This window comes from Balaenoptera borealis, assembly GCF_965194805.1.
Source record: "Balaenoptera borealis genome assembly, chromosome: 3".
Lineage (NCBI taxonomy): Eukaryota > Metazoa > Chordata > Mammalia > Artiodactyla > Balaenopteridae > Balaenoptera > Balaenoptera borealis.
This window is the reverse complement of record NC_138866.1, coordinates 179,752,130-179,767,106: the sequence shown is the minus strand read 5'-3', so window position 1 is coordinate 179,767,106 and position 14,977 is coordinate 179,752,130. Positions and strand designations below refer to the sequence as shown.

At 37.0% G+C, this 14,977-nt stretch overlaps 1 protein-coding gene across 1 annotated transcript in view; it reads left to right on the top strand.

The window, feature by feature from the left end:
- The window catches only part of CUBN (cubilin), a 283,798-nt gene that overhangs the window by 37,442 nt on the left and 231,379 nt on the right, over positions 1-14,977 (top strand). Inside the window, exons 15-19 of the mRNA XM_082385173.1 lie at positions 1,079-1,191; positions 3,728-3,962; positions 7,939-8,120; positions 9,973-10,135; positions 11,191-11,378. Coding sequence (XP_082241299.1) covers positions 1,079-1,191; positions 3,728-3,962; positions 7,939-8,120; positions 9,973-10,135; positions 11,191-11,378 — 881 coding nt within the window. The remainder of the gene's footprint in view (positions 1-1,078; positions 1,192-3,727; positions 3,963-7,938; positions 8,121-9,972; positions 10,136-11,190; positions 11,379-14,977) is intronic.

The window sequence follows — 14,977 nt, the reverse complement described above, 5'->3', positions numbered from 1 at the left end:
GTCCTGCTGCAGATTTTGAACCTGCTTTCTTGTTCAGTTGCTCAAAGGCTTAGAACTAAGTCTTCCCTTGCGGAAATGGTGTGAAATTCACAAGGTAGATATATATTTCAATTCAAGCCATAAAAACTTTTTCATCAAAGGAAAAATTAAATCCATATTTGCCACTTTCATTATGTCCATTTTGAAAACAAAATATGCTAAAGGTATTGTTGTTTTCTAAGAGAGAGTTTTCTCTATAGCAGCCATTTCATTTCCCGGGAACATTACACGTAATCATGTCACTCTCCTGCTCTCAAATATACAGTGCCTCCCTTTTGTCTGTGAAATAAAGTTTGGGACTGTTTTTCAATCATCCTCTATAACCAGGCCTCACCCTATCCATCTAACCTTATTTTTGACTAGTTCCCTAAAAATACACCCTTTCTAGCCAGACAGATTTCCTTCTCTCTTGACCCCATATGCCACCGCATTTCGGCTGTGTTCCTTTATTTGGGAAATTTCTCTCCCCAAACGTCTCCAAATTCCTTCTTTGCTTCCCATCCAAATGTATCTGTCCCTCAGGAGTACTTCTTTTTCAGCCTCCTCCGTAAACCTCTTCTGACCGCTCCACCCCTCCCTCATTCCTCCTGATTCTGAATCGGCACATTTATTGAGACTGCTGTGTGTTTACAACTCTAGTAGACCCTGTGGAGAAATAAGGAAGCAGAAAATAAAATAGTCTCCACCTATTATCAGCTTATCTTCCAGTTGAGGAGACAAGACGATACACAACGACAGAGGAGAGACGGGAGCTAAAGATAAGAATTAAACTGTGTCAGGTGTCACAGAGACAGAGGGAATGGGTGCCGGAGAAAACCCCAAGAGGCAGGGAAATTCAGGCGGAGATGAGGAGACATCAGCTGGGCTTTGAACACGAGGTGGGATTTGGGTGGATGTTGAAGGGAGACAGGGGAGAAGAAAGAATGGCAGGGCTTTTGTCTCCAACGAGAATTACTTGGAGTCCTCTAAAAGCTTTGGCAGCAGGGCGAGCCTTTTCAGAGTGTCTGAAAAGCACAGCTCATCTTCTTTTCCTTTGCAGTTTGTGGAGGGTCCCTCTCAGGGATGAATGGAAGCTTCAGCTACATGAGCCCTGATGTTGGTTATGTTCATGACGTTAACTGCTTCTGGGTTATCCGAACTGAAGAGGGAAAGGTAAATACAGTATCTCCCATCCAAGTGTACACTTCATTTATATGTACGAACATGTAGTATGTGTATATATTACATAAAATACACATGATGATAATTCAACTATATGATAGTTGAATTATCTGTACTATATATATACTAATTATCTATAACTATCGTCATACCTTATATTGAGGACTTTGTAAGTATCAGGCATTGGGCTGAGTATTTTGCATACCTTTCTCAAAACTTTATACTAATTCTTTGAATTAAAGTACTAGTATCCTCATTTTATAGATGAAATAATGGAAACTATGAGAAGATAAGTAATTTTTTTAAAACATTCTTTAGCTGGTAATTGGACTAGTTGGATTTCAAAGCCAAGTTTGTCTTTCAAAGTCCATGCTTTGTCCACTACGGATGCTACATGGGTTGGCCGACAGCAAGCCAGTAATTTGTACAGTCATAGTGTTACCAAGACGGTAGCGATCACTCAGTGTTATGTTGATTATTATGCCAGAATGGGGACTGCTATTAAGGTGGTTTCCTTATCCAAGTCTTCTCTGTGGCGTTGCTTGTGTCAATGTGCTATGCTAATTGCTTCACATACATTTAATCATTGCAGTTTAACTCTCATAACCCTGAAAGATAAGAATTCTTATCCTCATTTTACCCTTGAGCAGCTGAGAAATCTGTCCAGGGGTGCGTGGTCTGTAAGTGGCCTGCAGGGACTTGAACCCAGGCCATTCGACTCCAGTGATGGAACTGCTGTGCAAACACTTCAGATTAAGATCCGAGCCCAAGGATTTTAGTGCTTTTATCCCCAACATTAATTACTCAGACTTTCCCAAATATTTATCTCTCAACCAACACATGGACTCATTAAAATAAAGTTGTATGTGTGAATAGCTAAGGCTTTCCCTTGAAATCCTATTAATTTTTCCCAGCAAGCTAATGTTACAGAGGTCATTGTACAAGGTCAGAAATATTTTTTCCCTTGAGGAGCAAGGATTCTTTGGGGCCTGGTGACCCCACAATAGAATAAACTCCAAAATCAGTCTCCCAGTGGGTATGTTATGTGAATTTCCTTCCTTCCATTTAGTTTTCATGAATTCTGTTTCCTGACATTGAAAACATCTTTCTTTCAAGAAAAAATCATTTTGTGAAAAAATGTTAATGCATTTATTGTGAATTTGTAGAAAACTTCATGCTGTTTTTCTTGATTATTGTGATTTTTATATCTTCTTATCCCCATCACAGTTTACATAATACAGTTTATGTAATATTGAAATAAGGGTAGTTCAATTCATAAACATTTATTTGATTTTCATTGAAATTGCTTCAAGGACAAAAATGATGTAATGTTGAGTAACAAATCTTAAAAATACCCTAGCACAGAATTTCAAAAATATCCTGATCCCCTTTTTCATGAGCTGAATGCTGTTGTGGTTTTAGATCATAAATTAGATTCAACAGCCTCCTTTTGGTAGTTTGGCTGTTTTAAATGAGGTTGTCAGCACAAAATCTTTTATGTTTCATTAATTATATTACTATATTTAAGTCTGTACATTCTAATATTTTAACTTGAAGACACATTTGTATGTTTATTCTCACCTACTTGCATACTCAGAACTTTTCATGGTATCTTTCCCGTGATGTCTACTCTTGGTATTACTCATCTCTCAATGACATCCAACCACCAAAGACCAGCACACTTTACACTTGCCTACACCATGTCTACTGTCTACACCTGAGGTCGTCCATCCAGGCTGGGCATCAGTTGAGAGGTTCAGAGACCCCTGAGGAATCAGCATCTCTGGGGGTCACTGATGAACTGTGGGTATGCTACACGCTACAGGTTATCAGTCAGTTAAATTTAATTCAAGGTAGATATTTAAATGTTATATTTTACTGATTTGGAAGCACTGTTAGCTATACATTTGGAGTGCCTTTGTTTAATGAAGTTGACAGTTTACTGAAATCTATTTCATTAACCCATTGAATAACAACTCAATGGGTATAAAGTTTCAGTTACAGTAAGTGAATAAGTTCTAGAGATCTGCTGTACAACATGGTGCCTCGAGGTAACAATACAACGTTGTGCACTTCAAGATGTAAGAGGATAGATCTCATGCTGTGTTCTTACCACCAAGAGAGAGAGAGAGAAAGAGAGAGAGAGAGAAGGAAACTGGAAGGTGTTGGTTATGTCTATCACATTGACTGTGGTGATGGTGTCACAGGTGTTTACATATGTCCAGACTTCTCAAACTGTACACATTAAATATGTGCAGTTCTTTCTATATCAGTTATACCTCAATAAAGTTGTTAAAAATCTATTTCATTAATATTAATATTTTTGATATTAGCTGGTTAGGTCTAAGCAATTTTTAACACAAGTCATTTAATATATAGAATTGTCATATGTCTTTGTGAATACTTAGGAAATTATAGATCCATCTCTTGAAAGGGACTCAATATAAATGCTTCCAACTAGTAGCAGAAATACCTTAGAATTAACATAGAAATGAAAAATAGTGTCTTGTGACCTTTATATTTTTAGGTGCTGCGGATCACTTTCACTGTTTTCCAATTAGAATCAGTGAACAATTGTCCACACGAGTTTCTTCAGATTCATGATGGGGATTCCTCCGCGGCATTTCCGCTTGGAAGGTTCTGTGGCTCCATCCCCCATCACGAACTCCTCAGTAGTGACAACACCCTCTATTTTCATTTCTATTCTGAACATTTAAGAAATGAGAGAGGATTTACAGTAAGATGGGAAACACAGCCACCAGGTAAGTGTAAGCATGGAGAGAAATAAAGCAAATTCTTGAGGTTATTAAATTTTCTTGATCAGTATTAGATTTTTGGATACGTTAGCTGTTTTGAGATCTAATGATATATGATTTTTTTTTTTTTTAAAGCGATCTTTCTCAGTTTCTTCCCAAGAGTTACCACTTTTTTTTTTTTTTTAATTAATAGTTACTTTATTTATTTATTTATCTATTTAGCTGTGTTGGGTCTTCGCTTCGTGCGAGGGCCCTCTCCAGCCGCGGCAAGCGGGGGCCACTCCTCATCACGGAGCACGGGGATTTTTATAATTATTTTAAAATCAAGTAAATCTAAACTGAACTGGACTTTCATTTTGTGTTCAGAGATAATACAATTTAGATGAATTGAAAGAGTCTAAAAAACATGTGTCTTTAAGCAGCCCCTGTGAAACTACTGAACGGCATCTTTATAGCCCCTGCTAGTACATACTGTGGGGCGTTGGGGACATTGTCTCCTCCTTCACTTAGTATTTTTTATCTTAATGTCACATGATGATTTGTTCCTTCTGTTGTTATTTGGGTTTGGGTACTCTTTTTTAAACTTTTTTACTATGAATTTTTTAAGCATATAAAAAAGTAGGGAGAACCACACACTGAACCTCCAGTTCCCCCATCAATAAATCCGTGGATCTGTTTCTGGAATTTCTCATCTTTTCTGTTGGCTTATTTATCTATCCTGTGCCACACTGGCTTCGTACTGACGCTTGAAATCTGGTAGTGTAAAACCTCTAACTTTGTTCTTTTAAAATAAGCTAGATCCTTTACATTTCCATATAAATTTTAGAATCAACCTGTTAACATCCCCCAACAATCTACTGGGATTTTGTTGGCATTGTATTGACTCTATAATCAATTTGGGAAGAAATGACCTCTTAAAAACGTTGACCCTGACAATCCATAAACATAGACTGTCTGTATTTACTTAGTTCTCTTCTAATTTAGCGATGGTTTATAGACTTCAGTGCTTAAGCATTCCACTGCTTTTATTAATATTTTCCCTAGCTATTTGATGTTTTATGCTATGTTCAATGATATTATTTTCCTAAAATTTTATTTTTCATTTTTTGTTAATATATAGAAGTATTCTATGTATAAATATTTTAAAATATTTTGTTTTGAATCCAGCCATATTGCTAAATTCATTCATCAATTCTAATCATTTTCTTTGGTAGAGTCTTTTGGAATTCTCTACATACACAGTGATGTTACCTGCGAATATGTTATCTGTTTTCCAACTTCCTTGCCAATCTTTGTTAACTGTTATTCCTTGACTTATTTATTTTCTTGGCTAGGACATCTAATATAATGCTGAATAAAAGTGATGGAGTGGATATCATTGTCTTGTTACCAACCTCATGGGGGAATGTTCAGTATTTCACCTTTAAATGTAATGTTTTAGCCGGAAGTTTTTGTAAAGAACTTTTATGACATTAAGGAAGTTCACTCTGAATTATTATTGCTGGATAACAAATTACCCACAAATTTAGTGTTGTAGAACAGTCATCATTTTCTTATGTTTCTGATTTTGTGGACCAGGAATTTGGAAGGGTCCCAGCACAACAATTATCACTTGATCTCTTAAGCAGTCACAATGAGATATTGGCTGGGACTGTAGTCATCTAAAGGCTCAATGAGGCTGGAAATCCAAGATGACTCACTCATAGGGCTAACAACTGAGGCTGGCCTCTGGATGAGAAGTCAGCCAGGCTGTTGACTTGAGCGCCTACATGTAGCCCCTCTGCTATGGTGGTCTTAGAGTAGTGGAACTTCTTTCACGGCAGTTGGCTTCTCTCAGAGCAAGCGTTACAACAGAACCAGGCAGGGACTGCATAGCTTTTATTGACCTATCCTTAGCGGTCATATTGTGTTATTTCTGCCATATGTTTAATTGCTTGAAGCACTTACGGGAATTACCTGGCGGTCCAGTGGCTAAGAGTCCACGCTTTCACTGCTGAGGGCGTTGTTTCAATTCCTGGTCAGGGAACTAAGATCCCGCAAGCTGTGCAGTGCGGCCAAAAAACAAAAAGAAAAAAATTTGTTGAAGCAGTCACAAGCCAACCCAGATTCAAGAGGAAGAGACGTAGATCCCATCTCTCAATGGGAAAAGTGCCAAAGAATTTATGAACATTTTTAAACCATGACACCTTTTATTCCTAGCTTGCCGAGAATTTTTATTATGAATGGATGTTGAAACATGAAATACTTTTTCTAAGTCTTTTGAGATGATCATATGGTTTTCTTCTCTGCTTCTGTCATTTCTTCCTCCCTCTTCTCCTGGGACTCAAATTACACACAAAGGTTTTGGCTTTGTCTCCTAGTTTCTGTTAGTCTGCCATCTTCCCCTGTGTGTGCACAGCTTAGCATTCAGCTAAGGACCCAAGGACACTCGTGTAAATTTTTTTTGGTACTATTTCCATGCAGCTGCTTTCTGTATAATACCCTGCTCCAAAATCCCAGCCACTTTAGTAGCCCCAAATTCTGAGTTCTGTTTCTTTCACCCAGCAAGAGTATTGCTACTGTTTGGGCCCCGCTGCCCTGCACTTCACTTTGAGAAATGCACACAGAGAGAGTTTGATCATATTCAGTTTTGTTTTGTTTTGTTTTTGCAAAAGTAATTACATCAGGAGGTACTTTTCACTTTGCGGTGAACTCTTTGTTTATATCTCTTCTTTTTAGAAGCTCTTCGTATTTTAGAGATATTAACTCTTTGTATTATATACTACATTTTTCCCAGATTGCCATTAACACTTTACTTTGCTTATGGTATTTTAATTTTTTTTTACCCATATGATAATTTTTTTAAGTACTAAGTTTTAAAAACCTTTTCTTCCTCTGAGCAGCTGAGATGTTTTCTCATTAGGAATAGTGAGAATCATGTAACTAAATTTGTTTACTTTTCGCCTTGGAAGCAAAACTTGTTTTGAATAAACTGCATAGCTATGTAAATATCATAACCTGCACATCTAAAATGTCACTTCATTTTATTTTTTTCCTAATTTATATTTACTGCAGTCCAGTATATCTAGATTTCTGTTTTTCTCTTTTGCAGTAGCATACAGTAGCCGCCCCAGATGATATGTAGCTTTAGGGGGCTGGCGGGGTGTAGGGAGGTGGTGGTGCAGTGGGTGTCAGAAAGCCTGGCCCTATCCTCCCCTCACCCCATTCCTGGGAAAGTGGCTCAACCACCCATAGACATTTGAATTTCTTCATTTATAAAATGAATGGTATAACTATATCACAGTGTTAAGAAACCTTCTCAAATGAACATTAGGTCACACTTAACTATTCTAATGTATAAAATTTTCTGGTTTGTTGAAAGGCATAGGGGCTGACAGAAGTTCCAGAACTTTTTACAACGGGGTAGGGGAGGGATAAATTAGGAGTTTGGGATTAACAGGTACACACCACTGTATATATAACCGATAAACAACAAGGATTTACTGTAGAGCACAGGGAGCTATACGCAGTATCTTGTAATACCTTAACAATGGAAAAGAATCTGAAAGAGAATATATATTCGTATATTCTGAATCACTTTGCTGTATACCTGAAACTAACACAACATTGTAAATCAGCTATACTTCAATAAAAAAAGAGAGTTAATGTACAGAAATTAATCTTCAAAGCGAAAAAATAAATCTGTCATCCATTATTCATCTTTCAGACAGTTCAGCACTGCATTTTAAATCATGTCACCATGAGATGGCTAATAAGCACAGAGCCCGTTGCATGGGTGATTCATTTATTTATCAGTCGGTACTCCTGGATTTATAACTTTATCAAACTGGAAAGTAGAAAGTCTTGCTTAACTTATGAAGGTGTCCAAAACTGCACATAGTTATTTAAACAAAGCTTTTCTTCTTACAGTAAAGGCTATGATAATTCTATGTGAATTATAACTTGTATGCAAATGTAAAGTTATTTTTTCCTCTTATTTCAGAGTGTGGAGGTATACTGACTGGAACTTATGGTTCTATTAAGTCTCCGGGATATCCTGGAAGGTACCCCCCAGGAAGAGATTGTGTCTGGAAAGTGATAACTAGTCCTGGTCTCCTGATAACATTTACCTTTGGGACCTTGAGCCTGGAGCACCACGATGACTGCAGCAAAGATTATCTTGAGGTAAACAATTGTATTTAGATAGAATTTATCATGATGTGATTAGAACTCAGGGAACTACGATTGGTGCTGCCCTTGGATGACCACAGTTTATTAGCAATAGTTAGATGTATTCTTCAAGAGGCAGCCGATGCCAACTCCTTATTCCCTCGGCAGTGAAAGCGCGGAGTTCTAACCACTGGACTGCCGGGGAGTTCCCGCTAACTCCCTATTCTTAACTGTTCCAGCTTGTTGCTTCTTCTGGGTTCCATTTAAATCTGGGAAGCAGACTGCCCTGCCTTCCCCTGTCATTTCCTGGAAGCCCAGTCTCCTACCATGGGAACAGCAGAATTTACGAAATCAGCACCCAGGAATGGCTGTCTTCTCCAAAGCAGACTCAGATCTTCAGTTGTCTGTCGTAAACTGACAAGGTGTTTCACAAGTTGCCTGTAGTGTTCCATGAAGAAAAACAACTTAATAGCGATTGTGTTGAAATGGAGTGCTAAAGGCTGTGCCTCGCCAGATGTATTGATAATCATCAGTGGGAAAAGAGGAGTCACCCTCTGCCCCCCCCCCCCCGCGTTTATCATTAGTAAAAGATTAAAATGTGGAAGAGGAAAAAAGACTGTTATATTCAAATGCCATAAGCATGTAGGTCTATCAAAAATGCTGCTCTCCATTTGCAGACTGAAAATATCATTGAGAAGATTGAGTTCGTATGTCGTTCCTGTCTTGTTTATCATCATAAATCGCAGTACCCCTTGCAGTAGTGATAAAAGACAATATGCATTCCCGAGTCTATTAGAGAAGAATGGAGTGCTATGGAATTATTCATAAAGGATGGAAGGGTACGGCCGTCAAACAGAAATGTCCACAAGTTAAAGTCATTAGTAATTTAACAGGTGTAATGGATTTGAAACCTTTGGGAATGACTGGAAAATCTTCCTCTCTGGAAAATATCAGGAAGATAATCCTTTAAATGTTCACATTAATGTGAATTTTCTTGAAATTAATTTCAGTATATTCTATCATATTAAAATTAGAGGCATTTTTTTCATTCCTACGTATTAATTCCTGGGTATGTATAATGGAAAGAACCAATCATTCCAATAATATTGAAATGCCTCTCATCTCAAGAATATTTCAAGGAGCTAGTTAAATTACAGGAATAAAGTCATGCTGCCCTATAACTTTGCTTCTAATAGAACAATTAATTTGAGTGGACAAAATTGGCCATATTAAAATATTATTAGTTCATTGGTACCTTGGTGTTCTATGCAGTACAGAATTTGCAGTTACAATAGAATCATAGAGTGGTTGGCACAATTATTTAAGAGATTAAAACCCAACAATTAAAAAGGTTTTCTAAGGTCACATCGTGATTATTGCAGTACTTAATTACTATCAAAGTTTCGCTTTTTAAATTCATAAAACTGTTTTCATGTTGTATCTAATCTAACCTTACTTCCTTTCCACTTCTGATCCTCATGAGTGTTTAGACCAAGCTGTGCATCAGTGACATTGCTGTCATTCCTTCTTCTGTTTTCTTTGCATATATTCATTTCTTCTTCTAGATCATTAGGAATGTTTCATTCCAAAACAAACATCTGGGGCGGGGGGAACCTGGGAAAGGAAGTATCGAGAAACATTCAAAGTGTACATCCAGCCTCAGAGTTAAAATTCAGAGAGAACGGAAGGCATCAGGGATGGGTGGGAGGAGATTACCCTTTCCTGAACCCCAAGCATGTGATAGATACATAGGTGACAGGAGAGCCTCCCACTTGTAAAGATGGGTTTTCTGACGTTACTGTACAAAACGACTGGGTTTGTTAAAATCTGACCACTTTGAACTTAATGATCCCTTCTCTTGTTTTAGATCCGAGATGGTCCTTTGCATCAGGACCCAGTTCTTGGGAAATTCTGCACCTCTCTGTCTGTCCCACCACTCCAGACTACAGGTCCCTTTGCCAGGATTCATTTCCATTCCGACAACCAGATTAATGACCAAGGGTTTCATATCACCTACTTAACATCACCTTGTAAGTAACTTGGTAACTGGGAGCTTAATATGAATATGAAGGACAGTGCTATGCTTATAGCTGCCTTGTATTTTAATGTGAGGCTGCAGATGACTGACTTACACTGATAATGTGTATTTATAAATATTTCTCTCATTGTTCCAAATTTTTTTCTTTTTCTTCCCAGAGTTCTATTATTAATGCTATAATATCCCTTGGTCCCTAAATTCTGGGGTCCACGTTATGGTAGATATGTGTGAGGTCCCTAAAATTAAATAATTCAGACATCAGTTCCCTAAGGGTTATTCAGTGTTTTGTTGGGAGAGATAGGAGAGAAACGCAATCTATCTTGAGGTGTCAGATTTTATAGCTATCATGCCTTTAACTTGCATTGATACCTTAAAATAACCCAACAAACGAACAAAAAACAATGAAATGCTCTGTGATTTTTATTTTAGGGCTGTAGCGGATTTTGTTCTCAACATACATCATTGTGCCCTGATGAGAATTCGCAGGAAAAACACTTTTTAAGTCTCAATATCAGGAAAAATAACAATAACATCTTTTCACTAGTCTTCTTTCTCCATTTATTTTGGCTTCAGGGTGAATCTGCAGCCGACCTTCTGTAATTTGTGTAGTCATACCTGTTTCCTCTGCATATCAACTTTCCCCTGACTGCATCTTGCTATTCTGTATTCATTATTCCTTTAATCTGATTCATTTTTCTAGTCATATATTTTATTTTGTTACATGTATTTTATAAACTGCCTCAGATCTCTTTGGAATGAAGGAGAGCATAAATGCATTTAAAAAGCAATTTGTCGAAAAGGATGTCAGATTGGTAGTTAGATCACACATTTCTACAGCTATTTCTTTAGGCACTACGTGGACGTCCCACAAATACGTGTCAAGCTGAAAACTCTTGTAACGAAAGGCATAAAAGCCTGTAGAGGGTGAATAGAGTGGGTGTGTGATGGTGTGTGTGTGTATAATTTTTAAAAATTGTATCTCATGCCTGGGAGCTGGAGGAATGGCCATCCACGTGACCTTTCCCTTCTCTTCTGTGCTCTCTTCAGTGAGTCTGCAGTGTGGAGGGAACTACACAGACCCAGAGGGTCTTCTCTCTGCTGACTTGTCCGGACCTTTCACACACAACAGACAGTGCATCTATATCATAAGGCAGCCGCTGGGAGAGCAAGTCCAAGTCAACTTCACCCACGTGGAGCTGGAAGGCCAGAGTGGCTGTTCTCAGAGTTACATTGAGGTAACTTTTGCTACTTAGTGACCCTCAGATGATGTTTATCAACATTTTTCCTATTCTGTAGAGCAGAGGTCTTCAAATGATTGCTGGGTCTGCAGCATCCGGATCACCTGGACGATCTGGATGTAGGTAGTGTAATTCTGTGCCCTCTCCCAGACCTACTGAATCAGAACCTCTAGGGCACAGGCTCAGCAATCTGTGTTTTAACAGATCCTCCCCTCCTCCTCCTGGCCCCGTTGATTCTGATGCAGGCTCGAGTCTGAGAACACCTGTTCTAGAGAATATGAAAGAATTTGCCAAAAATAGATCTATAGATGGTGAAACAAGAGATTGGTAATAGAATAACAAAGGACAAAAATGAAAGCTGAGGCTAGAAGCTCATAATAATGCTAAATGACAAGCTATTAAACTGAGTCCTAATAATAGGCCCTAATAACTAAGGTGAATACAAATGAGTAAGACTAATAGCATTTACTAATAGGATACAGATTTCAGAGATTGTCCAGATTTCAAAGATTGTCCAGAGATTGTTTTATATGTGAGGGAACTCACCCCAGAGAAGTAAAAGGATTTGCCCGGGTGAGCTAGCTAGTCAGTGGCAGAGAGTTAAGTTAAAGCATTGAATAACCCTTGTTTTAGAGTTTAGGGATTTTTTTTCCTTCACCAGTTCTGCTTGCTCTCCCACAGAAAACTTCAATTTAAATGTGTGTAGTGGTTGTAATAAGAAGAATATCTGAGACAAAAAGGCAGTTTTTGTCTGCCTCCCCTGGTATTTCATTTGTTTAACTATTGGTCAAGCCACAAATTAAAGTGTTGAGCAAGAGAAACAAAATACTTTTTGTTGGGTGCAGTCATTTTGTATAAACTCAGAGAGGCATTGGCAATTTTGTTTGCTCATGTTAAGTTAGACCAATTCATTCTTCCAGGAAAAACCCATGTAACCTCTTGCCCTCTTCCCTCCTTCACATGTAGAGAGAGGAAGCATAGAATTTTAGCATAAGATCTGAACCTAGCTCAATAATGGAGAAGTGCATTGACCATGCTACCACAATAATATATTTTTTTAATCTAGAAGTTTTAAACTCAGATGATAAAGTAAATGTGTATATTCATTCAGTTTATGTTTAATAAAGTCCCTCATAAAGTACATTAAAGTTTTTCATTATGAAGCAATTTTAGATATTTTTATATAAATAGAAACTAAGTTTCCAACATCTGTTTTTTTACTTTGAGAATAGTAAAAATAGCTCACACTTAGAGAGTACTTACTATGCACCAGGATTTTGAGTCTATTTTTGTGTATGGTGTTAGGGAATGTTCTAATTTCATTCTTTTACATGTAGCTGTCCAGTTTTCCCAACACCACTTATTGAAGACACTGTCTTTTCTCCATTGTCTTGCCTCCTTATCATAGATTAGTTGACCAATATAAGTATGGCTTTATTTCTGGACTCTCTTGTCTGTTTTTGTGCCAGTACCATACTGTTTTGATTACTATAGCTTTGTAGTAAAATTTGAATCCATGGAGTGTGATACACCTAGTTTTGTTCTTCTTTCTCAAGATTATTTTGGCTACTCATGGTCTTTTGTGTTTCCGTACAAATTTTAGAATTATTTGTTCTAGTTCTGTAAAAAATGCCATTGGTGTTTTGATAGGGATTGTATTGAATCTGTAGATTGTCTTGGGTAGTATGGTCATCTTAACAATACTAATTCTTCCAATTCATGAGCACAGATATCTTTCCATTTGTTTTTGTCATCTTCAGTTTCTTTCATCAATATCTTATAGTTTTCAGAGTATGTCTTTTACTTCTTTAGTTAGATTTATTCCTAGGTATTTTATTCTTCTTGATGCAATTGTAAATGGGATTGTTTCCTTAAGTTCTCTTTCTGATAGTTCATTGTTAGTGTATAGAAATGCAACTGATTTCTGTATATTAATTTTGTATCCTGCAAATTTACTGAATTCAATTATTAGTTCTAGAGTTTTTTGGTGGTGTCTTTAGTATTTTCTATATGTAGTATCATGTCATCTGCAAACAGTAGCAGTTTTACTGCTACCTTTCCAGTTTGGATTCCTGTTATTTCTTTTTCTTATCTGATTGCTGTGGCTAGGACTTGCAATATTAGGTGGCATAAAAGTGGAGAGAGTGAACATCCTTGTCCCATTTCTGATCTTAGAGGAAATGACCTCAGCTTTTCACCATTGAGTATGATGTTGACTGTAGGTTTGTCATATATGACTTTTATTATGTTGAGGAATCTTCCCTCTATAGCCACTTTGTTGAAAGTTTTATCATAAATGGGTGTTCAATTTTGTTAAAACCTTTTCTGCATCTATTGAGATAATCATACAGTTTTTATTCTTAAATTTGTTAATGTGGTATATCACATCAATTACTTTGCAGATATTGGACCATCACTGCAACCCTGGGATAAATCCCAATTGATTATGGTGTATGATCCTTTTAATGTATTGTTGAATTTGGTTTGCTAATATTGTCTTCAGGAGATCTATTTTTTTTAATCTGAATTTCATTTATTTATGCGCTGATCTTTATGACTTATTTCTTCCTTCTTCTAACTTTGGGATTTGTTTGTTCTTCTTTTTCTAGTTCCCTTAGGTGTAAAGTTAGATTCTTTATTTGAAATTTTTCTTATTTCCTGAGATAAGCTTGTATCGCTGTTAACTTCCCTCTTAGAACTGCTTTTGCTTTGTGTCCTACAATTTTGGGTCGTGTTTCCATTTTCATTTGTCTCCAGGTATTTTCTTGTTTCCTCTTGATTTGTTCAGTGACCCATTGGTTGCTTAGTAGCATATTTTTTAGTCTCAAAGATGTAGATGTTTGTATTTTTTTTGCAAGGTTTTTTTTTTTTTTCCTGTAGTTGATTTCTAGTCTCATACTCTTGTGGTTAGAAAAGTTACTTGATATGATTTCAATCTTATTAAATTTACTGAGACGTTTTTTGTGGCCTAGCATGTGATCTATCCTCGAGAATGTTCCATGTACACTTGGAAAAATGTGTATCCTGCAGCTTTTGTTTGGAATGTTTTATATAATCTATCTGGTCTAATGTGTCATTCAAGGCCAGTGTTTTCTTATTGATCTTTTATCTGGATAATCTGTCCATTGACATAAGTGGGTGTTAAAGTCCCCTACTTTTATTGTTACTGTCAATTTCTCCCTTTATGTTTGTTAATATTTGCTTTATGTATTAGGTGTGCCTATGTTGGGTGCATATATACTTGTAATTGTTATATCTTCTTGTCAGGTTGATCCCTTTATCATGTAATGCCCTCCTTTGTCTCTTGTTACAGGCTTTGTTTTAAAGTCTATTTTGTCTTATCTAAGTATTGCTACCCCAGATTTCTTTTCATTTCCCTTTACATGGAATACCCTTTAACATTTCTTATAAAGCTGGTTTAGTGGTGCTGAACACTTTTAGCTTTTGCTTGTCTGTAAAACTCTATCTCTCCTTCAAATCTGAATAATAGTCTTGCCAGATAGAGTATTCTTGGTTGTAGGTATTTTCCTTTCATCACTTTGAAGATATTGTTACTCTCCCTTCTGGCTTGAAAAGTTTCTGCTGAAAAGTCAGCT